This window comes from Micropterus salmoides, unplaced genomic scaffold (genome assembly GCF_014851395.1).
Source record: "Micropterus salmoides isolate LMB-PRFRI ecotype aquatic unplaced genomic scaffold, ASM1485139v1 Ms_hic_scaffold_8, whole genome shotgun sequence".
In the NCBI taxonomy this organism is placed as follows: domain Eukaryota; kingdom Metazoa; phylum Chordata; class Actinopteri; order Centrarchiformes; family Centrarchidae; genus Micropterus; species Micropterus salmoides.
This window is the reverse complement of record NW_024044570.1, coordinates 35091233-35118916: the sequence shown is the minus strand read 5'-3', so window position 1 is coordinate 35118916 and position 27684 is coordinate 35091233. Positions and strand designations below refer to the sequence as shown.

General features: G+C 39.9%; 1 protein-coding gene across 2 annotated transcripts; it reads left to right on the top strand.

Annotated features, from left to right (window-relative positions):
• The first annotated feature begins 97 nt into the window (after nt 1-97).
• kiaa0513 (KIAA0513 ortholog) lies at nt 98-25120 on the top strand. Of its 2 annotated transcripts, XM_038706635.1 has the most exons (13): nt 98-226; nt 7560-8146; nt 9949-10048; nt 10665-10738; nt 11948-12018; nt 12918-13125; nt 13221-13261; nt 13402-13474; nt 15846-15923; nt 16309-16338; nt 20682-20762; nt 21511-21605; nt 22423-25120. In XM_038706635.1, the coding sequence occupies exons 2-13, from the start codon at nt 7743-7745 to the stop codon at nt 22470-22472; spliced, it is 1305 nt and encodes a 434-aa protein (XP_038562563.1). In that variant the 5' UTR covers nt 98-226; nt 7560-7742; the 3' UTR covers nt 22473-25120. The 2 variants fall into 2 exon arrangements, with proteins under 2 accessions (XP_038562563.1, XP_038562564.1); XM_038706636.1 differs by lacking the exon at nt 16309-16338 and having other exon boundaries at nt 99-226.
• Nucleotides 25121-27684: the final 2564 nt, after the last annotated feature.

Below are 27684 nucleotides of genomic sequence, written 5' to 3'. Positions count from 1 at the left end.
GCATCCGGTAGACTACTCTCAAATACTGTGCTGACCTCACGCAGACGGTCGCGCTCATTGGCCTTGCTGCTTTCCTGACGTCATTGGGTTCCCCCCCTCATGTTCTCCTCTGTTTGCGCATGCGCTGTCCTCCCCCAAGTCTCCAGACTCCAGCAGAACCTACGACTCCGCTCGCAAACGGCGGCGAGGAGCAGCTCTGTTCTCCTGTCAGCACGGGACGTCTCATGTACGTACAGCTGTTCCTTATTTTGTTCTCCTAAAATATCACTGAACACACTTGAGACTCATCAGGCTTGTGTACGCCATTACCTTTATTTTAAATGTGAAAGGTTCTGAGGTCAAAGCGAAGGGTTACTTGTCTTCTTCCTGTGATGTTTTGTCCTTAATCGTTTCATTAGAGTTGTTCTAACGTGCGTTTGGCTGCACTTGCACACCTGCTCTCGTACACCTACATGACTGACGTGGGGTATCCCCGTTTGTATGGAAATGCCAGCGATGAACGTTACAGGAAACGTCAGCCTTTTGCTGTTTATTCTGCGCTCTCCTGTTTCCTTTCTCAGCTGTTCGTGAGCCCAGTCCAGCAGCTCGATCGCATTGGCCAGCATTTTATGTTAAATGACAAGCTGTGGTCGGCACTGTGAGAGTCCAAGCACCTGTTTCTTTCATATGTTTGATCTCTTTTATCTTAATTCATTCACGATATATGTGCTCTATGGAGACAGCGTAACCAAACCTCATTCAGTAGCGTTGCAATAAAAGGTGACCTTGCTTATTGACTAAGATACCAATTGAATTATGACACAAAGCTTTTTGTTACTTATACCGATACACATTTATATTCGGCAAATGTTCATCCACCAAGCACATTGTATTTGTAGGAAATTTCAACTTTTGTAATTCGTCCGCATGTATACAAAACTTACTACAAAATCGGTCCTGCACCATGATGGTTATATTTTACAGCAGAAGTTCGGCTTTATAGTACTGCTGCTTATGCCGCACTGTAGAAAACCTTCTCTTGATTTGCAATGAGTAAAGGCACGATTTATCAGCTGAGCGAGCTTGCTGAGAAGCAGTGCATTACAAAATTACCAGATTTCTTAATGTAGTTTGGCGTGTAGTTCTCTCAATACGTGGTAGAGTAGCAGGGACACAAGCAGATGGCAGATAATACATAACCTTAAATAAAACCAGCACATAATGAGTAAATAATAAGTATAGACAGTGAACACTGCACACATAAGAGATATCCGGATTAAATATATACCAAAAAAAAAAAAAAACGCACGCGTAGCCTAAGACATTTTACAGTCACGATTTTTAGATTAATCCCCATACTACATGTTTAAATCTGCATTCACTCTACTTATCTTCTCTCATCAGCCTGGACATCTTTAATAGCCATGTGACAGTAAAGGAAAGGTCAGCCTGACAAAATATTACTGGGGCTCCAGTTCTTTGGGTTGACAGATAGAGTCGGTGTTTGGTGTTATCTCTGGAAGTGCACACGGAGGAGAACTTCCTCCCTGGTATTTTAGCTCCATTGCTCATTTCATCCGGGCACTGTACTGTTTGTTTAGTTGCTTTGTTGTGCTTGTTTGAGGCTATCAATGACAGTGATCTTATCTTTTTTGTGTCCCCTTTCTGGGCACCGTCTTCCAGAGAAAAGACCTGAAAGATTTCCTACCTTCTGCGTGAGCATGAATTGCACAGGCAGGCTTTTTGTCTAGACTGCTGTTCTGCTATGTTGCATATTAGATTGTGACAGGAAAGCAACAATAGAGGGACATGGGATAAAAATGAAACAAGAGATTTGGCATGCTAGGTCAGGAGGTGGTAAAGATATCATCATTAACAGATTGCTCCTCTTTGACCTCTCTTTGACCTGTCTGTTATTGATTATGAGCATCTTCAAGGGGAAGATTAACAATTAAAACCCAACCGGTTCAGTTTTGCACTCGTTTATATAAACACATTTTTATAGTTTAATGGTTCATGTAGTGGATAAGGTGCACCATCCGTCATGGGTACAGTGCTTTCAGGTTTACTGACATGATGATGGGGAGCAGTACAACTGTTTTTCTCTCTGCTGAGGTCCAGTCTCAGAAAACAGATTCCGTGTTGTTGTGTTTTGGGTTGCCCGTGGTGAACAGATTACATCTGTAAAAGTCCCCTCAGCTGTTACACAGGCCAACCTAATTTATCTGCCATCAGCCACTTCTGCTTGTCAGACATCTATTGCAGCGAGTGATGTGAGGTCGTACAGTTCAGCTGTCACACTGCTGTGTACCCAAACTGAACTTTAAATGTACAATTATGAAGATACTTTGTTCCATAAAACAAAATGTGACAGTGATTTTATAATAACTTGGGTAGGTGGTGGGATTTCTGGCTTTCAATCTGTATTGTAAAACTGTATTATTGCTGCCAGACATATAAAGCTATGTCCGAGAGCAGTAGTTCCTGCTTGTTGCTGATAGAAGCTGATAAAAGTTATTACTGCCCCTATTAACACCTGTAATCAGGTGACACACTTCCAGTCTTGTCTATTCCAGACTCGACATTCCTGCACCTAGAACACTTCACTCCCTGCTGTCTGTAAAAGTCTGATCTACTTACTGGGACTGTTATCCCACTAGCAATTTAGATCCCGAACGCGCTTGTTCTGGGTTTAGGGCGATGGTGGAAAGTGGACAGCTTAGACCATCAATCCTGTCATGTGTAATATTTACAAGTTAACTGCAAAACTCTGGTAACTTCAGCTGGGTAAGAGACGTGCAGTCATATGGTCCGATAAAATGTAAACAAGCCCCCAGGTTGGACACATGACCAGTAAAATGATTACCCAGACTGTCTTTTGTAAACATATTAGCAACTATAATTCAGCTATCTTTCATTTTATTATGCGACATATTGAAATGTCTTCAGTGAAAATGTATATTGCTTTGATATCAAAGCAATAGGTGCGGTAGATTCTTGCTAATGGCATTAGGAGCAGTAGGAGGGGCCAGCTTTGTCTCCAGCTGTTTGAACATATCCATTTAAAGTATCAAAAGTGGTGAAACAAAGATTGTACTTACTGCTTTTGTTTTGGAGACTACTGAACAACTTACCCTCTCAAATTACACAAGAAAGCCAAAGGATTATGGGTCAGGGAAGTCCCCAGTTAGGTATTGGTTTCTACCTCCATCAGGCTTGAGCTTTGTTCAGGAATGCTTGAGAGAGCACTTTTGGCCTGAACTGTGAAACACCTTGTGGGGAGGTTAACGGCTTGTTGCTCATATCTTGCTCAACTGATGTTTTTTGCGGATAAGTGTGCTGAATAATATTTCCTGCGGGTGGGAGAGGCCCTTGGACACGTTGCATAACGGCGTCCATGTGTGAATCATGCTAAGTGCGGCACACACAGAAGGTGAGAATGGCAGGGCGGGTCATGTACTGCTCTTGAGCTGCACAGTCGATAGCGACAAGCAGAGATCCTCTCTCTTCTATAACGATAGAAGCATATTACCTCAAGGGATAGTGTTTGTGTAGGGGTGAGTTGTCACTGTGTATTTGTGTATTCATGTGTTGGAAGAAGGGGTTGTTTAGTAGGGGCTCCCCTTCCTGCTCATGGAAGCAGAAATACTGCAGCCTTTGCGGTCTGAGTGAAGGAACGCTGATTTACTGCGTTCCCGTGTGTGTGTGAGAGAGAGAGAGAGAATGCATTTGCTGTGGCAGGACAGGACACATTAATCAGGCCAAATGGCATCACTGGTCGGTAGGTGACTGTACCGCTGCCATCCAACCACAGCATGGAATCATGATTCTGCTGCTCGCTCAGTTCAGCTCAGGACTCCAGATAAAAGCTGTGAGAGAAAGACCTGACAGGCGACGTTTCACACTTTCAGCATCGCCAATAAGACTGATCAGTGGGCCATATGCTCCGTTCTCCTGGTGTGATCCCACTTTGCCTCTTCAACATGAAATACTTGGGTAGGCTTTATTTATTCAGGAAGTGTCATTGAGATCTGGAGTTCTGTTGCAAGAGAGCCTGAGAACAAAAGTACCGTTACATATATACACCCTACCAACAAAACAGTTCAGTCACACAAATCAGTCATCAGCATAGAAGAAATGGACGTAGCTACTGTGACGTCAACCAGGGGTTTGTGGGCTACTGTTTTAAAGCCTTGAGTTTGGCATTTGCATGGCTGTCATCATCTTGTTTTTTTGGAACCAGAAGTAACCATATTTGGAGCTAGCTAGCTTGGTTAGTAAGGTGCATCCATCAATCACGTTAACTGTGATATTCATTGGGATGCTAATTTTGGCTAGCAAAAAACAGGCTTAAAACAAAATGTATTCACCAGGAAAAAAATGAACAGCCGACCCCTGAGAGATTCTTTTAGCACAACCGACTGCTGAACAAGACATTTTGAGGTGACCACAATGTTACAGTTAACTTTTTGAACTAAAAAACACTGTGAAAGTTTTTAAACAAAAACACAGAGAGCATTAAAAAAAACAAGTTCACGGCTAATTCAATACAGCGCCATTAAATAAGCTTTCTCAATGGCGCTGGTTAAATATAAACAATGCAGTGGATACGCTCTATACTGAATGACCGGGCTCTATACCGAATGACCGGTCGCTGTGGTATAAACTTGTCAATCATAAGGTAGCCCTAAAGCATACCCTGCTTTATCTATTTTCTTCTAAACGGCACCATCATTTACTAAATGAACATCATGCTGTGTTGAAGAAGACTTGAAACTAGCAAATAAGACCATAAACTCATTATGAATGTGTTTACCAAGGTAAAAAATCTGGTGAGCAATTATTTTCTCATTGACTCCAAGGCAAACAGACTTCTTTTTGCAACCAGTGGAGTCGCCCCCTGCTGGCAGTTAGAAAGAATGCAGCTTTAAGGCACATTGGCTTCACTTTTCAGACCTGAGGAGGTTGCAGCTTGGTTGTTACACGCACAAACACACAAAAGGCACAATCAAAATATCTTAATCACAAGTCCTTAGGGGATTTTTTGCAGTTCATTCTAGTAGAAAGGAGCACTGTACCAGAAACCAGTCTTCCAAAGTTCAGTGTTAGTATGAAGACATGTGAAAGGTAACCTTTTGGTGTCGTGGCTGTTCACATTGAACTCAAATAAGGATGATAAATATCTCAGCAACTTGGATAGCAAAGTCTTATAAATGGAAAACCAGATATACTGATGCCTTCTAGATGTCAGTATTGATCATTCCAGTTTTTTCACATAACTATGACAGCTGTCTTGAGTAATGAATTGAATGGCACTGTGGTAAATGGCTTCCAGTGGTTTAAGGGTAGTGGCAGCAGCATTAGTATACAGAATATCCACATAATCCATTTTAGATACATGTAGTGGCTTGTATAATGTTTTTCCCTGTTATTAAAAAAGAAACAAGCTTAGTTCTGGTATAAGAGTATCTACTTTGAGTATTTCATTTTTGTGTTAGGTGTTCAACTTGAGTTAAAGAATATGGATCAGAGTAGAAACAACTGTGCCCTCGTGAAATGCATACCATGCATAGCTTTAAAGCTCCTGAAAACTTGGCGTCAAATCTTCTATAAAACTAATATTCAGGACTAAATAAACAACAATCAAAGTTAAAAAAGAATCTTACATGATAAGGCAATTTATCAAGAGTTAGAGACTTTGTTATCTCTCAGAATCTGATTCAGATAAATCCTGATTGGTTGTTGTAAGCAGAATAATCAAACCAAAGAAAACCAAACAAAGAGTGCAGAACGATGCTGCTTTTTATCGAGGGAGTTAACAATGTCATCATCAACAGTAGTTGCAGCAGTTATTGGAGCAGGTCTGAAGCCTGACTACAGTGGCTGAGGGACATTAATTCCCTATAACAGTTGTGAGCGACAGACAGGGCTGCTCAGATGTAGACTGATAGTTGTTTAGGTTAACCTTTTAGGATCATTTGCTTACATCATCTTTTCTGCTTATATTTTTACATGCTATATATACATTTGTGAGCTTATGTGCAAATTTGTGTGTTTATCTTTGCCCTCATGCTGTGAATGTGTGCGTCTCAATGTGTCACCCCGGCTCTGACTCACTAAATACTGCATTATATAACCACCCCATCTTCAGAGCTGCAGCCCAACATGTAGCAGGCCCAAAGGCTCCTCGCCTGGCGTGTGTGTATGTGTGTGTGTGTGTGTGTGTGTGTGTGTGTGTGTGTGTGTTTAGGCTAACAGTTTATAGCAGTGTGCAGTTCAGAAGACCAAACGGTGCCCTGTGACAGAGGAGCTACAGCAGATTAGCCCAAGGACAAAGTGCAGGATGTGTGTGTATGAGAGATGAGCAGCTGTTGCTGTTTTCAGCCTCAGGGCGTATGAGGCCAGGCTGAAGAGTCCTGGGAAGCCCTGAGTGGGAGTCAGCGTTATGATACTGTGCTATAATGTTTTACTTAAAATCAGACCAGTGCTGAGTACAGTGCTCTCTGAGTTACACAATAGATGTTGTGGAAAGTAGTTTGAGTAGTTCATATTGCCCATGTTATGAACCTTTATCAAAATGTGGAATTATCCACACACACTAACTGAGATCAAATGTGTCATTCTAGGATGTGTTCTGTTCTCTTTAAAATGCCCCTACTTCTTTCCCTACTTCCCTGTCCTTTATGAACATGAAACTGCTTTGCAGTAGTTCTCTTTCAGTAAAGAAAGGAATGGAGCTGCTTGTCTCTTTCTAGCAACCTCTGAAACCATGAAACTTAAAAGTAACCTATCAGGAAGTCTTTTTTTAAATTTTATTTCAGACCACAAAACCTGCTCTGCTCAACTAACATAGATGCATTTTAACACCTGGCCCATTTAGATAAAGATTGCAATTTACTGTGTGCTTAAATGGTTGTCACAAGTGTTTTGCTGTGCACATGTGCCTCATGTATTTTTACTGACTTAGATTCCACATGCATGCTTTATTAGCTGCTATTTTATGCCTTTTCAAAGCCACATACAAGTAACTCAACGAAGAGAATTTAAATAACCTACAAACTTTACATTAGTGGCTGTTGAATTGTGTTGCACTGCGTCCAGACAAAACCAAAGAGTGTTCATGTTAACATTTTCAGCCATGTTAGCAGTGTGGTGCAGGGATAGCAGTATCGGTCAGCTGATTAGTCCACGAATATGGACCAGACTGAAATATCAGGACAAATATTGGATGACCTGTACTAACTGGTGACACCCTTATTTTTAATCCTCAGTTCAAAATTTTAGTTTGTCCAATACTTTGGTTATTGAACAAAGAGGCCTAACTGCAAAACTGATTCCCATCAGCCTCAGCTGTACTGTGTTTATTGTTAATTAGCAGATCAGAGCACAGTGGTGTCTAAGAACAGCCTCACAGAGCTGCTAGCATGGCTTTACATGTACATTGAGGGCACTTAACAGATGATTTTGTCCAAAATTACTTACTCTTTCAGCAATTTTTGCCTATTTAGTTGCCTAGTGCATTTTCAACTGAACATGAATGATGATCATAATGCTATATTTTCCCCTTTCTTTCTTCCCAGATGTGCTGAGTTTGTGAGTCCACTTGATGTCAGCTCCCTTAGGGGGGTGGGAGGGTCTGAAAAATCAAAACCCAATAGCCACAGTGACCTCACATCTGTCACCACCCTTATGTTCCTGCAGAGCGCCGAATAGCTCATTCTAAAAACTGTTGCAGAGCTAAAAGTAAGGGACTCACTTCCAACATGGAGGGCGTAGCAGTGGACAACCTGATAGACTTTGACCTGCCCTCACAGGCCACAGCTCTTAGTGTAGATGGAGGCCAACACCAAGGCCATACAGACATTTTCTCCCCAGAACCGACGTCTTCCATGGGAGTCCCCCAGCAGCACTTACTGCCAGAACCCATGGCACCAACCAAACCCAGCTCTCACCACCACCACCACCACCACCACCAAGAGGAAGGAGACAACAGCAGCGATGCTACTGAGTCTGCAGACAGCGAGAATGACATGGACCCACCCTCTCATATGTGGGAGCTCAGGAGGTCATCATCTTCGTCCACTCACAGTGGAGAGGACACGGATGTTGAAACGGTGGAGAGGAGGCAGTTCATGAAGGCTTATGTGGAGAAGGTGTTTCATGGAAAGTAAGGAATAACTCTGTTTTTTGTGTTGTATGTTGACCTGAACCCAAGAGGTGAATTGTCTTTCTCTGTCAAAGAAAAAGAAAATTTGCATGAACCAGTCACAACTTTAAGATCTTTTTTTTTTCTTGCATGATTGATAAATTTAAAGCACCTGCTGTATACAGAAAAACTAACTAAACTAAATTTAACCACTCCCCTGTGTTGTATTATTTTTCTAAAAACAAAAACCTATGCCATCGGAAATAATTTGAATGATCCTGTAATCTATTAGAAAATTGCACACAAAGGGGCTTTAAAGCTTAACTATGTCTCTTTTTACAGAAAAAATGACACGTTGTTTCCTTAACAAAACAAAATTAGCACAGCAAGAATGCGGATGTGCAGTTTCACACGTTTTGTGTCCATCAGTGACTCTCATTATTGTAGACATTTCTTATTGTATGCATTTTAAAGATATGCAGCTAGATGAATATTGTATGCATTAGAAAATATACATTTAAACTGTTTACAGTATTAAATGTACACAAACTGTAGATTATACACAGAAATCTTTGAAAATTGGTCAGCGGAACACTGAAGTCATTAGTCAGTACACTGATTAGTCACTTGAAACTGAAAAGGAATCTATCTGTGGGGGCGGAAGTTTGAAAATGAAAACCTGTGTGGAGTTGCAAAGAAGTGAGCTTATCAGACCTCTGTAGCCCGCTCTTCCTCTCTGCTTGAGGCTAATGACTCGAGGCTACATTAGACGCTACTACCATTACATACCCAAATCTCCAGTTGGCAGTTGAGTTGCATTGTGGGTAATGTAGGCACCAGGCGCCTTCCTTTTGACAAGGAACCTCTGGTTCTGCTGCAGCGATTTTGATATATGTTTTAAACCAACAAGCATGGTGAATGGACAAAGCAGCACAGGAACATACAGGAGAGGGTCCAGAGTAGGACATAGAGGCTTTACAGACACTTTTCTCTGAGTGATGTTGGGGCAGTAAGCGTTGGATGGTAACCACCATATTACTGGTGCAGGGGAAGAGCAGAAGGCTGAAAGTTCCCCTCAGCTGCATCAGCTCATCTCAGAGAGTGCTAAGTATAGGCTAATTTGAACATGATGGTCCCCTCTGCCTCCTGCTGTAGGAAGTCCAGGATCAGTAATGTGACTGTCAGACAATTTGCTGCACCCTCTGGCATCAGTAACCTTGATGGTAGCTCTTCAGCACACAACTAACCAAGGGGTATTATTTACACATTCTCATTGCTCAAAAACTACCAGCAGGCCTTCTCGAAAACTTCACCCTCCCCATCTTTCACCAGAATTTCTTTTTTTTTTTTGATGTAGTCATTGTTTAGTTTCCTCGTGCTTTAGGCTGTGTTTTCACTTATACTCAGATCAACACTTTTTTTCAACACTTCCATTTTTAGAAACATCTAGAAACATTCACCCAGTCAGAGATTCCTATTAGTCACCAGCAGAGGCCCTTAGGGGACAGCAGTTTGATCGCTGCATGAGTATTTGACAAGAAATCAAATGTTTGCAGCGTGAAATGTTGTACTTCTAAATATAAGGTACTTTTTGTGTTTTTATTCATTGAACTTTTTTGACATCTATCATGGCTATGTCCAAATGTCACAGAATTCATCTTCTCATCGGACTTTCATCAAAATGTTGAACTATTTCTTTGAAAGAATTCTGGATTATCTGTTAGCATAAGCTGTAAGCTTGGCGTTATAGAAACAAGGCGTGTCTTTTCAAAGGGTCTGTACATTAGTGCTATGTAATGAGTTTTTGGATCATGTTTTCACAGGGAGGACTTTGACCAGGAAGAGAAGGCTCGTTTTGGAGAGCTGTGCAGTGGAGAGAATGGCAAAGGCAGGGAGTGGTTTGCCAAATACGTCAGCGCACAGGTGAATATGGGGAAATTATAAAATGGTAACTAGTCAGACGTCATACATGACCTTTTAGGGGAAAAAATGACTACAGCATTCCAAAAGCATTAGCCAAAGACTTAAAGGTTCTTGTTGGACCCCTAACCACACAGTGAGAAAGCCTGCACAGGTCAGTTTCTGCTTTAGTGCAACAGTTTTTTAGAGAGTTGAGTCTGAATCCAAAAGATGTGAAATGGTTACCAGATATATAAGTGTAACACGTGGCTGTCAAGCTGTAAACGAGATCACATCATTTCCTTGTTTTGGCTAAAGTCATTTTTTCCTGTACCTCTAGTAACACTGTGTTTGACAGTAACACGAATTTCAACAGAAAGACAGACATAGTGAAGGAATATATGAGAGTGACGATCATTTTTGGATGAACTGTCCCTTTTTAAATGAGCATATTCTAGTGCCTACAGATGCAGAGAATCGATCCAAAATATCTTATGAAATAAGTAGTGGAAACCTCAGTAACCTTTTAAATCTATTAAGTTTTTTGTTTGTGTAACTTAGCTGATGATTGTTGAGATCTTGTCTTTATACCGAGCTTTCCCAAACAAGCTTATAACTCTCTGGCATACTGTGTTCACAGCGCTGCCACTCTAAATGTGTGAGTGAAGCCACCTTCTACAGACTGGTGCAGTCTTTTGCAGTTGTACTGTTTGAGTAAGTCTAAATGTGGTTAAATTTTATTGGAACAAAACATACTGTAATTGTCTAATATCTGACTTCAGGATAAGGCTTGTGATAATCGATAAAGCTGTTTTGTTCAGCAATTCTCATGAAAAGACAAACATTTCTCAGAGCCCACAGGGTCCTACTGAAGATGTAACTTTTAAAATCTGGTCACAAATGCATACTTTCTATAAAGGCTCAGTAATTTCCTAAAACAGCTGGGGATTGTATTTTTTTAGCAAACTTTGCTCAAACAGGAGGAAATGGTGCATTTTATTGGGGCTATTTTCAGTGGCGGATTAATACACATTTGATGCTTTAGTGAGCAGTGCTTTCACAATCACGACATTTTAGCTGACAATGAATTGTCATCCAAATAATTGTGATTAACAATTAATTAATTAAATCAAATAGTTTGCGCATTTGCGCAAAAATTTCACCTCTAAATCTGCTGCACGTAGATTTGCACATAGATGTTTTTTTCCCCCTGACATTGGAACCTGGAACAGTTAATTTGCCTCTAACCAGCTGATGGAAATGCACCTGGAGGACTCAAAACTTGGTACAGAGAGTATATACACACACCTCACAGCCACTCCTGGAAATTAAAGCGAAAGGGTTTTTCCCTTATACAAAAATATAAAAACTAGTTCATCTCGGTATGCTCCAAAAGTCACTGTGCAGCTCCACTACACCTGCAGCTACCTGCTGCCTAATGTGTCAGCTGTCGGGACATGCATGTATTTTCTTTATTATGCATCACAGGAAACATATGAACAGAATTGTAATGATTCAAAGCAAACATAATATTTTAAGAATCTGAGTAAATTTGACATAAATAAGAAATTATATTTAACTGCAAAAAATGTCCCTTGATTGTGGGATTGAGTCATAATAAACTACAGCGTTTGTGGTAATGAAGGAACATGTCACCCAGTGCAACAGTGTGGCTCAGTGATGTGCTTTTAAGTATTTTGGACAACAATGGAGTTCTAAGGTACAGAGGAATAAAATAGGTCAGGCTTTGGATACACAGACAGCACTTATTGTTAAGATCAACTGTTGTGGGTTGAGTCTTTTCATGGGATTTGTTGACAATAAGAAAAAAAAGATCAACAACTTATCCTTTAAGTGAAAAAACGCCAGTAAATTGCATCAGTTCTAGCAGAGATCATCTCTAAAGAAATGGTGTGTTTACAGATGTTACCAGATGGATGACTACAGCCCGGCCAAAAACCTCATGACTATGTGCTTCACGTATTACTACAGTGGTAAGGCCTATTTCGATCTCCCTCTCATTGTCACACTCTGTACAGTATCTGTCAGGCATGTCACCTTGGAGGGACTTTTCTTTTCAAACTGTCAGAGAGTCGCTTAACATAAACACAGCTTGGCGTGGTGTTGAGAAAATGGTTACACAGCAAAAGAAAACCAGCTGTGCTGATTAAGAGAGTGTTACCACCACAGGTTGGCCTTGTGATTTCTCTTGCAGCAACACCACAAGCACATATGCAAGGATTTGTGGGGTTGCTGAAAATAGTGTTTGTGCTTATGTAAGCAGGAAGCTTTGTAACACTGTGGCACAGTACGTTGCATCAACATCCATCTCCAGTCAGGTCTGCTCTAATTGTTTTTTTTTGCATTAATAGGGAACATGCAACTTTTGAATTGTGGTGAACGGCTTCTAAAGTTCTCCTTGCAAACCGTAAACTACAAAGAAATGTACCTCATTCAAAGGATGAGATACTGCATATTTACAGTTCTTTGTCTTCCCTGGCTAAACCGATCCATCCGAAGCTGATGGGCTTATTATGGTTTTCCTTTCCAGCTCACTGAGTTGCAGCTGACTAAGATGAAGCTAATTAATCCATCAAATTTCAGACAGGCCCGTTTTCTCTAAATGTCCCGTTGTGTCTCATAATGTGAACACCTGTGAGATTAACTTTGCCTCAGAGGCTAAAGAACAAGGTGAAGTCTGTCAGCTGTACAATTCGTACTCTGTCAGCCTCACCAGTCTGTGATGCCTAAGACTAAAGATACCACATTGAGTTAAATAGACAGATTGGTATTTAAACAAATTGATCTTGTGGGACTTTAAAATATATAAAACAATAATGTATTAATGCACACACAGATGACATTTAGAACTCTCTGCTCTTCTGTTGTTCAGGGAAGTCCCAGCCTTCACCCTCAGAGCTGCTTGATCGTAGTGGTCCTCCAGCTGCTCAGGACTCGTACCTCAACAAGGCCAACTCCTGGCTGTCTGAGAAGAAGGATGCTGCCGAGCGCCTCCTTAAAAACACATCAAAGACTGACGTCAAAGGCTTCTTTGGAGGTCTAGAAAGCAAGCTGAGGAGCTCAATGGCTCCCAAAGCTGAGTGAGCAAATGCATCTCCTCTTTTTGAATTAGTTAATACAGCCATGGATAACTTTCTTTCCTTACTCTTTTTCTCTACTGCATTCTCATTTCCAGGGATAGTGAAAACCCAGTTGAAACAAAGAAGCTATCACCAGGTATACTGCAACACACGTCACTTGAGCTGCACTTGTTACAGTACAATAGACAGCACAACAAAGTCATTTCTTTCTCCTGCTCCACTGCTCTTAGTTTTTATAAAATGTAATTTAGATTCATGTTTTCTCTTCCACCCCAGTGTCTGAGGCTCCAGAGGAAAGAAAGGAAGAGAAGGTGTACCTGTACACCCACCTGAAGCAGCAACCCATCTGGTAAGTTGAGTTAACTCTGGCCACAAAGAGCAGATACAGGTGCTCTGAAGATTCACCATGTACTTTCCTTAATCAGAAGCTCATTATGTGGTCATTATATCTCTGAAACATTGTTACAGTCCATCAAGACTGTCTGCAGAAACCAGGAGTAAGTCATTCAGTAAGCAATTTAGTCATTTTGCCATTTTGCCATTTGATGTTATCAAAATGGACTGGACTTTATCACGGAATATTCCACCGAAAATCTACCTTTTGAGTAATACTGCTTGGATTCCCAGCAGTTCCAATGGATTCCAATTTTGACCAAACAATATATTTGTTTATATCTATATGGTTAGTACTGACCTGCAATAACTAGGTATGCTGCTAATGTGTTAGCAAACAGTTGGCTATTTACACATCCAGCAGACACAAACATTAACATTAATTAATAGTTACACATTTTTCAGACTGACAAAAATGTATCCAGATTCATTCTCCTTTTTAGCTCTGTTTTGCTCTACATCAGCCATTGAAATAAATATCTGGATCTTCACAATGAGAGCATTGACAGTGACATTTTACATACAAGTAGTTGTGTCCACCTTTGTTAATATAAAATATTGTTAATAGCTGCTATACTATTACTGTAGTTGCTGCTACCTCCTCCTCGTAGCTCCATAGTTGGAAGTAGCATATTTAGCAAAGCAAAGGATGTTTTAATATTCTTAGTATGTCAGATCAAATGAAGTTTCAAGTTTATTGTCATTTACACAGTACAATGTAAAGTGAGTCTTTTTCTCTGCATTTAAACCATCCTAAGTATTAGGAGCGGTGGGGAACCACTGTGCAATGACGAAGAAAAAGTCCGGGCAAGGTCAGCTAAAGACAAGAAACACGTCTTCACCACTTTAAGAAACTCGCCCAAATAGTCCATAACTTCTAGTCCGGAAACTTCAAGAGAGACAATCAGAAATTGGTGAAAAAGAGTTTTTCTTCCATTAAAAGACAAAAACCCGAGTTACATCCTAGCAGGCATCAGGATGAACTAAGTGCACAGTTTGCAAACACCTTCTTCTATAATCCTAAATCTCCTCCTACTTAGGCGGTGTCTTTGTACAATTTCCGCCTTTTTTACCAAATGTGTTCTTAATTTTCTGGAACCTTGTACTGGGGTAGTTTTCCACTCTTGGTAATTTTCCACTGTCTCATCTTTAACTTTCTATCTGGTGGCCACATTTAGGTACCAATTGTCACTTTCTTCCAACTAACTATTATGAAAGTCAGGACATTTTGTAAAGATAAGCATGCATAAATTAACACTTTAATAAACAACTTTAACTTTATAGCTGGATGTCTTCCCTCAGTAGAATCTCAGGGAGTTTCCCACTTTGCACAAAATGCTCATTATCTCCCTTTCTTATCTGCAATGTTTACTTTCTAGATTATACTCCCTCTTTTCCAGTGATGGAGAATGACTTATGGCCGTGCTAAGTCTGTCAGCATGCTATGTGTGCTCGCAGACAAACACCATCTTCCCTTTGCCTGGATCCTTATCTCTGTCAGGCATTTGATCATGGACCTTTGATGTTTTAGATTGCAAACTGCTTATAATAGTTGTCTTTGGTTAGAGCAAATGATTAAACAGAGTGAATGATTCAACCTTTAGAACACACTTTGAAACTTAAAGAATATGATATAATACTTACATGAATTAAATGATAATGATCAATAAAACTATAATAAAATGCATTAAGAAAAACATAAAATACACAACAGCAACCTGGCGACCAGCTCCAGATCGAAGCCACGGTCAAGGGCCCTGGCTAGAGAATTAACCTAACATACATGTTTCCAGGAGACCCTCGCAAACACAGCAAGAATGTTTCGTCGTTTGCAGCCATTGGAATCCAATGTAATTGCTTTTCATTGTAGTACTCCTGTAAGTAATGCAGTGGTGGCCAACGTTTTGACTTATGACCCTTTAGTGCCTACTTGACCCCTCATCACAGGCATTGGTTGTAGTGAACACGCGTTGGTTTTTATTTTTATTTTATATTTTGAGTTGTTAAGGGTATTGTGGGTATATTTGAGAAAAAAAAGATTTCCATGCATTTTTTTCATTTTTACCTAGTTCAATCACGTGCCACTGAAGTAGAAATGACTGGCCAGATAAAGCATACATCAAAGACTTGTAGTATGACTCGTATTACAGCTTAGTGACCATGTGCCTTCATGTTTTGCCTGGAGAAATAACAAGATATGACTAGGCGGATTTATTAGATCATTTCATTCTTTGTTCATTCTTTGCAGTCATATGTTGTCATCTCAAGTGGCATAGTGAAGTAGGTCAGGCAGGAAACCTATAATATGTCATCATTCTCTCTGCCAGGCAAACGCTACGATTTTGGAACGCTGCGTTTTTTGATGCCGTGCATTGTGAGAGGAAGAAAAGATCACCAACCACAAGGTGAGTGTGGATGGGAATCTGGACAGAGAAATGAAACAATCTGTTTAAGTAATGTATTACAAAGTTGTGTGGTTTGTGTGTGTCTTCTAAAACTTAAGTGAGCTCTTGTTCTGTGTCAGTTCCTATGTCATTGTTATCTGTCTGATGAAATTTAAATAAAGGTTGGAAATCCTGTAGTGATATACTGCTGGGTTTAGCAAAGAGCTGTATCTAAAGACAAATCTCTGGGTGCTATTCAGTATGCTTCTGCCTAAACCACTACTGCTGATAATCTCCTGATGACTCATACCTTTTCTTCTCTTTCTGTTTAAAAGATGTTGTTGTTGTCCCTCTTTCTGCATGTTGACTTTAACCCTTTGTCTCCTTGTGCCTTGCTGCTGGGCAGAGGAACGCAGGATGAAGAGAAATACGAAAGGTCTGTCGTTCTATTTGTCTGCTGCCCCAAAAAAAACTAGTCAAACTGAAAGAAAAGGCAAAGATGAATCAAGGCAGAGAGGAGAAGAAGGGCAGAGGCTTTGCACTTGTGTCACAAATTTCTAGAAACAGCTGAGGTACCATCAGCATAGCAGTTGTTTGAAATAATAGCAAAAGAATGACTTATTGTGTGATGATAGATAGATAAATATTATAGCATTAGATCCAGAAGTATCTACATCATCACAATGAAGCCCAGTTATGAGTTAACCGCTAACTCATTGCCATACTTAAGAGGAAGAGGGGACACAGCAGGGCTTTTATTCTAAAAATCATAAGCCAACACCCCCAGTTCAAAAATAAGACTGATAAAATATATACTATATAATTATACGAACAGTTACAGCTACGAACAATCATTTGTGCTCAGTCATGGATGTATTACAAGAGCTGAATACGATGCCGCAGCTCAACCTTGCAATAGGATTGCTACGAAAAATCCCCTGCAGCCCAAAAAGCATTTTCTCCATAGACTACCATTGTAGAGGAGACATCTGTAAAACTGTTAACAGGATAAAGTCCAGATGTAAAATTGGTCAATTATTACTGTTTGTATTGCATATTTTTAGTCCATGGGGGTTTAATCTTTTCCAAAAGTCACCACTGTGTACGAGCGTAACCCAAGTTTATGTTGGTGTACCATGGGCTCCAACTTTGGTTCAGCTGAGGTGGCCTGAGATTGTGTAACCTGCTCCCCTCCTTGCCACCAGTCCTCGAGGGGAAGAACTGTCCCCGAGAAGATCAAGGGTGTGGAAAATATTTGTTAAGCCCTAGTAATGACTTTATCTGCCAAAACAATGCCCAAAAGATTTTCTTGTGCGGTTATGACTGACTATAATAAAGGATATAATAAAGCTTCTAACTGAATTATGACTCATTTTCCCTGTAACATCCCAAATAAATTAACACTCAACACGAACTAACCACTGTGCTGTGATTGGCTAGTACTTGTCACTTTGACGTGTCCTTGTGATTGGATGCTAGCTTTGAGCACAAGCGTTCATGAGGAACAGTAGAGATCCTAAGTGCTCCTCTAACATTCCAAATGTTATTTTATACAGTTCTCTTTGTTTTTCTTGATGTCAACACATGGTTCAAGATTGAGTGAAAAATGTTAATTGAATGAAGTTATGGTTATGAATTGATGATTTGCTAAGAAGCACATGTTAAATGAATAAGGAGTTAAATAGAGTTGAGTCCCCTCTGTAAGTTTAAAATATTTGGTGTGAATGCTGGAAGAAACTAGTTCATTCAAACATCAAAACATTCAGTTCAATCAGGACAGTCCTGCTATATACTGTATTATTCTTTATTCTAACTTTCAAATTCCTTTAAAACATTTGATTAGAAATGTACTTCAAACATTAATCTGTTCCACATATTTTAATACAATGTGAGATTTATTCACCTTTTAAATCTCGTTCGTACTAAAGAGACCCTGGCTCAAAGCCATTAATATAGCATGACGTTATTGTAAGAAGAAGCTCAGGATGAAGCTTGTTTTTTGTTTTTTCAAAATAAAAGTTCTGTCAGTGTATGTTAACAGGAAACCATAGATTTAGAAAGACTAGGAACATGAAAATGTTCTTCCATACATTGTGGTTATAATTCAACTTTTCAAATCCCATTTAAACATTTCAAAACATTCAACTTTGTTTGAAGTAAACTTGTAATTGGTCAAAGAGAAAAACCTTTTTCCACTCATTCATACATTAGAAACCCCGTTCAAAACACGTTCAACTCTATTCAAACTTTAAAATGTGACATTTTTAATAAATTGAGTTCTATTCAACTATACAAACCTAATATTAACCAAATATTAAAAAGCCCTTCCCACTTTTCCAACCCTTCATACTCTTTCAGCTGCATTCTCTTCAAAATTAAGCCAGCAATGCAGTTCAGCTCCTAGCTTACACTATATTTTGTATCCTATAGCCTATTCCCACTTCTCAACTATTCATATTACTTCCTACACTTTTTCATGCATTTTCAACTCAAGAATATCTTAGTGTTTATTGAAGTCTCATTGAATACATTTTAACTTTGAATACATGTACATAGTATGGACAAATGGGGCCATTGACAAAAGCAGATTGTGCAGGATTACAAATATGGCTGTTAAGATCATTGGGAAAGACCAGAAACAATTGGGATGTGTATATAGAATGCTGGTGAAACCAAAAGCTAGATAACTGCATCTTATCCTGTTCACCCCTTGCTTAATGAATTTATTAAATTGCCCTCTGGAAGGCGCTATAGAGCAGCTGCAGCAACTAAGAACATTTACAGAAGGTCTTTCATACTAAATGCAATAACCTCTCTCAATTCACAAACATGTATCTACACTGGAATCATATCCGTTACTGTCTGTACTGTGTATGTTGTGTTAGTTATTGTTTTTAATGTAATTTTTAATGATGTGGTTTTTCATTAGCCTGTGAAGCCAGAGACAAATTTCCACATTTGTGGGCAACAAAGATATCTAGCTATCTAGCCATCCATACTTTCAGCGAAAAAAAACTCCATTCAAAACTATCTTCAACGTCGGTAGTGTTAGTTGCTAGTAAGACTTGCCAAAAATTTGACGGCTAGCGTCCAATCACAAGGACATATCGAAGTAATGAGTTCTAGCCAGTCACACCACACTAGGGCGGGACTTTCCGCACTCTCAGCTAGCATCAGTGAGGTGAGGAGATGAAACTGTCCAATCACAGAACAGCGAGGCAGGACTTGCTAAAAACAAAATAATTCAGAATTAACCTATTAGACTGATTTCACAGCTGATGGTGCCAAGAAATGTAGAAATGTACCAAGTAAGGTAGTGGCAAAGGCATCAATGGATGTAAACAGTGCAGATTTCAAAATATAAAAAAACAACATGGTGATCAGCCCTGTGGTGAAGGGTGAAGCTCAAGGTCTGGGAGTTGCCCCAGGTCTGATTTGTGGTTTGTCAGATGCGCTTTAGTGAGCAGTGACAGGATAGTCTCCAATGGTAAATCCCCAGACTGGATGTCAGGAGTCTAGTGTGAGACTGTGTTGTGTTATAATTAAAATATATAATCTGCTTAATCGCAGCTGGGTAGAAATGTCCACATCACTAGAATGATAAATTGGAAGTGGTTTGCTTGTCATTTTCTTAGATGTTCTTCCCTGGTTTCTACAATGATATTTCTGTGCTTCTGTTGGTATGTGTGTCTAACAGGTGATATGATTAACCTAGGTATTCTGTCATGCGGCTGTTGAAATGATTTGTGTGTCTGTCTTTGACGAGTAAAAGCAGCACACCTACAGTTAATATCCTGAATGTGCAAAGAGACCTTGTATAATGTCTGGGATGGTATTTATATCCAGAGGAGACAGAAGCTGCAAATCCACCGCAGTCTAAAGGTGTTCTCTGCCTCTTCACAGCTCACTGCATGCTCATACCATTAATCTCCTTGCATGTGATACTTTTTCTCTCCCCCCATCAGCATGTTCCTTTTGCTGTCCCTTTTTTGCTGTCTTTGCCTGCCTATATATTTCAACTGAGGACGGACTGCAGGGATATTCTGTAAATGCCATAAATAGAAATAACCGCTTTTCTTTTTAAACATTTAAACAACAGACCACAGCAACTGCTCACCACATTGCATATTTTTGGTCAGCAGGCTTTCATTGCATGCAGGTAAACTGTCTATGGAGAGTGGAGAGCAAAAGAGGCGGAACGCATTGGCTAAATGCAATCTTGGAAACCATCGGCTATTGTCTGATTAAATTTACTTCTTTAGAAGTCTTGTAACCCTAGCTTTTTATTAGCTTTTTTAAAAATGTATGTGCATTTAAATTGTCATGTAGAAACCCAGTTTATTTTGACAAGCCTCATGACTTTTGTGGTGGTGTTGAATTCAGGCATGGAAACATTTTCCAGGTTACTAAATATTTGTTTTACACAGCACACATCTACGCTTTTTATCTGCTTGTTAATCATAACATAGGTGTTGTTTTATTCTTTTGCTGTTGGCTGGTTAATGTGTTTTACATCCCATGATTACAAAATGAGCAGTTGCAGGGATGGATGTCATGCAATTTTTAGTTGGATTATTGAGCTGGGTTTTGAGCTCAGAAACTATTGACGAACATTTTGAAGATTTATTTGAAACCAGTGGTCTGAGGTGTTGCTTCAAAAGCATGGCATTGACAGGTGATATTTTTTGACACCCACCCCTGTGCTGTTTCTGTAGAGCAGCTGAAGGTCAAATGGAGACTTTGGAATTAAAGCTGACTCTGACTGTCTCTGTGCTGCAGGGAAAAGTGGTGTCATATGACCCAGGAGGAGAGGGACGACAGCTCCAAAATCGATGAGAACATCGCTTTCGGCCAACTAGGGTGAGGAAGCCGCCACAGTGTTGTCTATGAACTAGGCACATGGAGGCTTTGGTCTGGACCCGACAGGAATTTCACAGGTTGATTAGGGGCTGTGGCTCAGGAGAGTGGGTCGTCCACCAATCACAGAGTTGGTGGTTCGATCCCCACCTCCTCCTGTCCACATGTCGAAGTGTCCTGAATGCCAAATTGCTCCCAGTGGATAGGCCAGTACCATGCATGGTTGCATGCTGCCATCACTGTGTAAATGGGTGAATAAGAGGCATAATTATCAGTGCAGCCATGCATGTCACTAGGCCTTTTAGTGACATGCATGGCTGTCACTAAGTTACTGGCTCCGTCAATAGCAATAATATGGCACATGTCATTTCAAAACTTTATTTAAACTCGAACAACCATTGATAAGGAATTATAGTTACTTTTTTATCAAGATAAAGTTCTATAATGTTTTTATAACTGGAATGATGATGTAAATGTATGAATTTTCTACTTCACTTCTTTTCAAAAGAACACATTCGGATCACAAATCTAAAACTTCCACTTCGAACTGATCAATAAGCCTTAAGCCTTAAAAAGTACTAAAAACTTAGAATAACACAGAAATGAATTTATTATTGGTCCACAGACTGTGATACTTACTGATTCTTAGTGTGATATCAAGTTATTTTGTGAATGGTAGGTATAGAATATAGTGTGTTTGCAATAATTTCCATTCGTACAGAGATGAGTTTGGTACTATGTGTATTTTCAGGACATTCACTCACAACATGTTGGCGTTTGGGCTCAGTAAGAAGCTCTGCAATGACTTTCTGAAGAAGCAGGCCGTCATCGGGAACCTGAATGAAGGTAAAGCATTAAATGGAATAATTCAACCTAAAACACAGTAGAACAAACTCATGAACACTCTCAGGTTTGAGCTAGCTGCAGGTCTCTACAAGGAAGAGCGGTTCAATCACTTTCAAATCGTTTCTACACGTCAGTCTACAGTTCCTACAGAAAATGATAGCAGCAGTGGTTAAGACCTGCAGATACTGTATGTAGACATGTCAGTGTTGCCTCCTATTGGCAAAGGAAGTAAGAGACACATGCTTGCACAATTCCTGGTAGATTATTTTGTAACATGAGTGCCATATTTTTACTTTTTACCTGGCGATCGTAGTGACAAAAGATCTAATAGTTGCCGCTATGATAACATTCGATTAGTAAAAGCCTGTTGTGCAGTGTTTTGGAGTCTAATAAGTCTCTAAACGCAACAAAACCAAACTGGGCTTCCTAGAGTATATTTAATTTTCTGACCACTACTTTAACCTGTGCTATTTTAACGCAGGTCTTATTTCAGTCTGAATGCCTGCTTAGAAACGCTGCCAGAAAGTAGCCTATGGATGCTTCAGCTTTCTTAGTCAGTCACTTAACAAAGTGATCCTTGCCTTGCACATCAGAGTCTCTTACATTGCTTCTCCTGACCTGATTTGCACCATGTTTGTTGACAAGTCTGCCAGCTGCATCCACCTAATTTGTATATTGTGATCCAATCGTAGTGCATCCACATACAAATGTTTATGTTAATATCAGATGGAAATGTGGCCTTGCAGCTTTAAACAAATGTGTGTGTGGGTGTGTGTGTGTGTGTGTGTTTGTTTGTGTGTGTTTTGCCCCTTTGCAGAACAGTACAAGTTGCTGAGTGACCACATAGAGAAAATGGCACCAGAGTGAGTTTGAGGACGACAGGCTGCATATCAAAGCCTCCACATAACAGACTGACCGCACACACACACATCAGCAGTTACTTTTCAGCTGAACTTCACTTTGACTGTCCGTTTGCATTTGTCTGGTGCACTGCTGAAAAACAACACAACCTACTGTACTGAACTGTGCCATTGTTGTAGCAAACCCTGTTTATCCAACTTGGTAGTGCTTCTCTGCACCCTCTCCTGTATCAGCAATAATACGTCATCAGCTGGTGCATACTTTAATCTGTAATATCTTTTCTGTCACCTGCTTTACAAAGACAAGAAGCGTAAAGTTAAACCATCCAGCGTGAAGCCTAAACAGCCTCAGTGTGCTGTCTGACACTCTGGATTATTCACATGAAGTGTGGATTATGTATCCTATGCTATTTTGTTCTGTGTTCCCTTGGTAACCAACAGCATGTGGTGAAACTCTGTACTAAGTATTGTCCTGCCTTGTTACATTTTACATAAATGTCTACATACAGTTCAAACCAGACTTGGGTATAATAGTACATGGCAATAATAACTCATATTGTTTTAATCTGCTATTCAGCTGGCGTCAGGTTAGTTTTCAATCGCAAAGTCAGTTAAGTTTATTACTGAGAACTTCTATTCTGATCTGTGCTTTGTGTAACACTGTATTATCCTATTTGGCAATACACACACACAAAATAACATAATATAACACGTATCACCGTCATTTTACATTTTGACTGGCTAACTGTTTCCCCTGCTTTTTATGCTAAGCTAACCGTCTGCTGGTGGTAGCGTTATAAACAAACAACAGTATCAATTTTCTTTTTCAACTCTGGACAAAAAAGAAAGCCTTCTGTCTGAGGACTTAGAGAGATGTTACTACCTATTTCAAACACATTTTTAGTCTGGTCCACACTTACAGCTTAGTGATATTCATTTAATGTTTATTTAATTAGATGCTTTATTATACCCATGGGAACATCCAAAGTGCCTGCCATGAAAGTTATTGTCCTTGGCTTTATCCTGCCCTTTATGCTACCCTCGATTGCCCGAACAAACACTAATGCAGAGCCTGCAAAGATCACTCCTTTTACTTATTCCCTGCTAGATCAACAGCTTCTGCACGCAAATAAAATTAATTTTATTGCCATCTGTGTTTTCAGTGGTGGAACGAAGGAGTAGTTTTTTTTTTTTTTAATTTGGTTGAGCTGTAATGCCACCAGCAGCATGGCTAAGCACATCACCGGGCTAAAATACCGGCCCTGGCCCACGATACACACTCTTTCCTACCCTGCTGCATGTGTATATCTGTGTATCTATCTGGCATGTGCAAACAGCATCATTCCCTAATTGTGTTACTCCATCCTACCACTACGGGGTAGCATTGTGTCTTCATTCAAAGCACTTCCAAAACATCATGATGCACCTTCTGGCAGGTTGAATCCCATTTCAGATTCTGTTTTAATCTTTTGTGTCAAAATAATTTTGTAAATACTGTACATAGTTCTCCATATGTTGTAAGGATTGATCATGTACTACTGTTTCTGAATTGTGAGTTTTTCAATTGTAAATGTATAAACAGTGGATGTAATTGAAACCATTGTGTCGACGAGGATCATAAATGTCTAACTCTAGTTATGACCCTGAAGTGGCCCCATACACCCCATCTCTGTTTGATGTGGTCATTCAAAGTATTTGCATATAGTATTGTGCAATAATCTCCAATTTAAATGTAAATCATTCTTTCACGGCAGAGTGACATGTTTTGAGCTACTTGCAGTATAGTCATTCAAATCATCGAGCTAGCCATCCTTACCTCCGTCCACTTTACACTCTGAAGTGTCCCTCTGCATGTGCTCCAAGTCAGTTTCCAAACATTTAAACATATTCTTAGACCATGTGCAGAATGGCTAACATCCCTACCACTGTGTTTTTCCTGATGTGACCTTTGATGATGTCGCAACTTGAACAATTTGTGCACCCCTCTGGCTTGCCTGAAGTATTGCCCTGTATGCTGTATGAGCCATTTGCACTACATTTCAGTCCCAACATCTCTACATTTTCATCGTCCTCTGAATAATATTTCACTAATGCTTTTTGTATTTGTTCTGCATGGCCAGTGCATGCCTTCTCCCCCTACATCCAGCATGTCTGCTGTGAAATGTTGACAGTAGTTTGTCTTCTGTTGCCTGGATGAAGACCATTTTTAACTATACTGACTTTGTGTAAGTGCTCAACTAAGTGAAATTAATCCTGATTTAGCTGCTCTTCGTGATGTTTCTGGTGGAAACATTTTAGTACGTGATGAGGTAGTGACACCAAAAATGACACTGCTGAATGTTGCCTGAGAAGCAACTGAAAGCAAATTATGCATTTGGAAAGCAAGGGTGAACTGCAGAATTTAGCCTGTATGCTATAATGTTAGCTAGCATGGAGCTACTGGGAACACAAAGGTAATATTAACACGTACACTGTCGTTACTAAAATGCCAACTGATAAAATCTGGAGGAATGTTCAACATTATAGCTCTTCTTATCTGCTGTATGTGTCAAACAGAAATGTTAGCTTTTTTTGTGCTGTGTTTACCTGGACATTGCCTGGACATGTCATAATGTTGATTCAAGTTGCTGTAATAAATATATTTTTTGTTGTCACTTTTAGTGAATTCTTCTGGATCTGTGTGACGTGCTTGTCCTTGACCAATTATATTTTTTAGCTGAAGCTGCTAACGACGCATTTTGTGATTTGTTGCAGATTTGACCCTTTTAATTTTAAAAAGTGTTTCTCCCTCCTAGAATTATATTTCTGCCTTGATGGAAAATCTCTGAAAGACCATACAGGCCAAGGGGAAAAAAAGTAATAAAGTATAAAACTTAACAGCAATTATAAAGCAAAGAGCAATAAAGTTTATTGATCTTTGGGAAAATATTATTGCAGCAGCAAAGGCAATATCAATCCCGGCTGAATATAGAGAATACCCTTTAAAAATACTGCACACCCATACATTTCTTTGTGTATGTGAGAGCTTCTATATAATGTCTGTGTCAGTAAGAGCAGGGTGTTGATTGCGACTCTCGGCAGCAGTACAATGTGCTCGAGTGTTCACTGTTTGAGGTTTGGTCCGAGTTGCCTGCACTCTGCCATTTCCAGCTCTGTGTATAAATAAACAGCAGTCACGCTAGGTGCGCTCTGATTGGACACCATGTAATGATCTGTGAAAGGCCAGTCAGCAGTGTCACACCGTGAACACCCTCCTCCGTCTAATTAATACCAGACCTCAACACACGACACAGTCATGCAACATGCCAGTCACCTCGTGTCACTCCTCTACATGTGGCTCCTCCAGAGATTTTAAACATATTTCATCAAATATCTGCAATGGATGTCTGGATATTTAGACACTTTCTCAGCAAATATACTTTCGGTAGCCAATAACTGTAAAAGATGCTCATGTTGCACATCTTTTGTCACTTTCAATAGTGTCCTTGTCAGCCTATTGCAATAATTTATTTATTTTAAACAATTCATTGTTTTCTGCATAAAGCAGATTTGTGTGTCAGCATCATAGCTGAGGAGGCGGCAGATGTAAGCATTTTGGTTGTTTTCAACCTTCCCAATGATTTTGAGGAACTCATGAACCTCGCCTGTGTTTCAACCAAGGTCTTTTCAATCTGCTGTTGTGGGTTTGTGGAAAGTGCTGCTAGTGTCAAACAAAACAACAAAGTTCAGTGCAGCAAACTCCTTAATAATAAAAAAAAAAAGATTTCAAAGAGCAGGAACTGCAACCCAGGACTCAAAACTGGAACTATATTTCTTCAGTCAAATTGCAGGAAAGGTTCCTCAGATCCTAAAAGGTTATTTTGGTGGAAACGCAGGAAAGGTTCCTAACAAAATAATCTAAGCTCAAACATCCACTCACTGTCACAGCGGTGCAGGAGAGTTGGGACCCAAATGCAGACAGTAGAGACGACAAGATGATTTGGTTACATGATGAAAGGTACGTAGGTCTAGGTCTGGGTCAACATTCAGTAAACAGAAGCTCGAACACAAAAGCACAAAGCGTGAAACAACCCTAGTAGCTAGGACTAACTGACAGAGGAACAAAGGATCTGGGCAAATATCTGTACAGAGTGGCTGATGAGGGAATGAGATGCGTGTCCTGTTTAATTCCTCTTCTTTAATCCTTTCTATTTTCTTTGTTGCAAATTACATATGTTGTATTTACTGTTGTAATAATAGACAATTTGAGTGTAATTCCTATCTATCATTTTAAAAATCTCTAATCTAAACATCATCAATAACCAATAATATCTATCATCCCTAAATTTGGATTTGATAGGATTATGAAAGTGGTTTAAAATCAGGCAACTTCCCTCAGCTCTTTCTTCCTAATGAAAAGGGACATTTGTGCAAGCGTGCATGCATAAACACAGTGACACACACACACAGACAGACAGACAGTACGGAGTACTTGTGCTGACACAGCTGAGAGCACACACATGTATTTAACAGTAGACATACACTGAAACTAACAACACTGTACATACAAACACAACTGTGATGCAGTCACAGTCACCCTGACAATAACACATTCAGCAAATATATATTTGTACAACAACAGCTGTGCAGTATAAATCTCAACTGTTTTGTTTTAGCTTAAGTGCTCAAATTAAATGTGTTTGTTTACATATGTGTGTATGGAGGACACAAACTCCATTGCAACACATTTACTTTTTGTGTGATGTGTGTGTGCATGCGTGTGTTCTGATTAAGGCTAGCTTAAGGGGCACATTTCAACCAGGGGCGGCTTGTCCAATTGGAGATAAAAGCTGTGTTCCAAGTTGGGAAAAAGCAGGTTTTTGAGTCAGTTGTTAAGGTTAGGGTAAGCCTCCAAGAAATGTAAGTCTACGTAATGTCCCCAAAAGTGACCTAAATAACTGTGTGTGTGTGTGTGTGTGTGTGTGTGTGTGTGTGTGTGAGCAGAGGGGGCGGCGGCCCTAAGTGTGCTTGTGATGCAACTCCACTTCCTCCTGGATTAAGTGTCAAAGTCAGGGTGGTCCCAGTCTGGGGGTGGTAATCCTGCTGCTGTGTGCAAGTCCTCCTGCCTGTGTTCATATACACACACACGCACATACATATACACACACAAGCCTCGTGAGACTGTGGGTATTTATTTAGAGTTGGTAAAAGCAAAGCTGCAGATATGTTGGAAAGTTCTG

Excerpts from the sequence above, each read along its gene's own strand:
- kiaa0513 (XM_038706635.1), top strand. The coding sequence starts at position 7,743 with ATGGAGGGCGTAGCAGTGGACAACCTGATAGACTTTGACCTGCCCTCA. Across the intron at positions 13,126-13,220 it reads TCAATGGCTCCCAAAGCTGA|GGATAGTGAAAACCCAGTTG; the intron begins GTGAGCAAATGC and ends TCTCATTTCCAG. Across the intron at positions 20,763-21,510 it reads ATCGCTTTCGGCCAACTAGG|GACATTCACTCACAACATGT; the intron begins GTGAGGAAGCCG and ends GTGTATTTTCAG.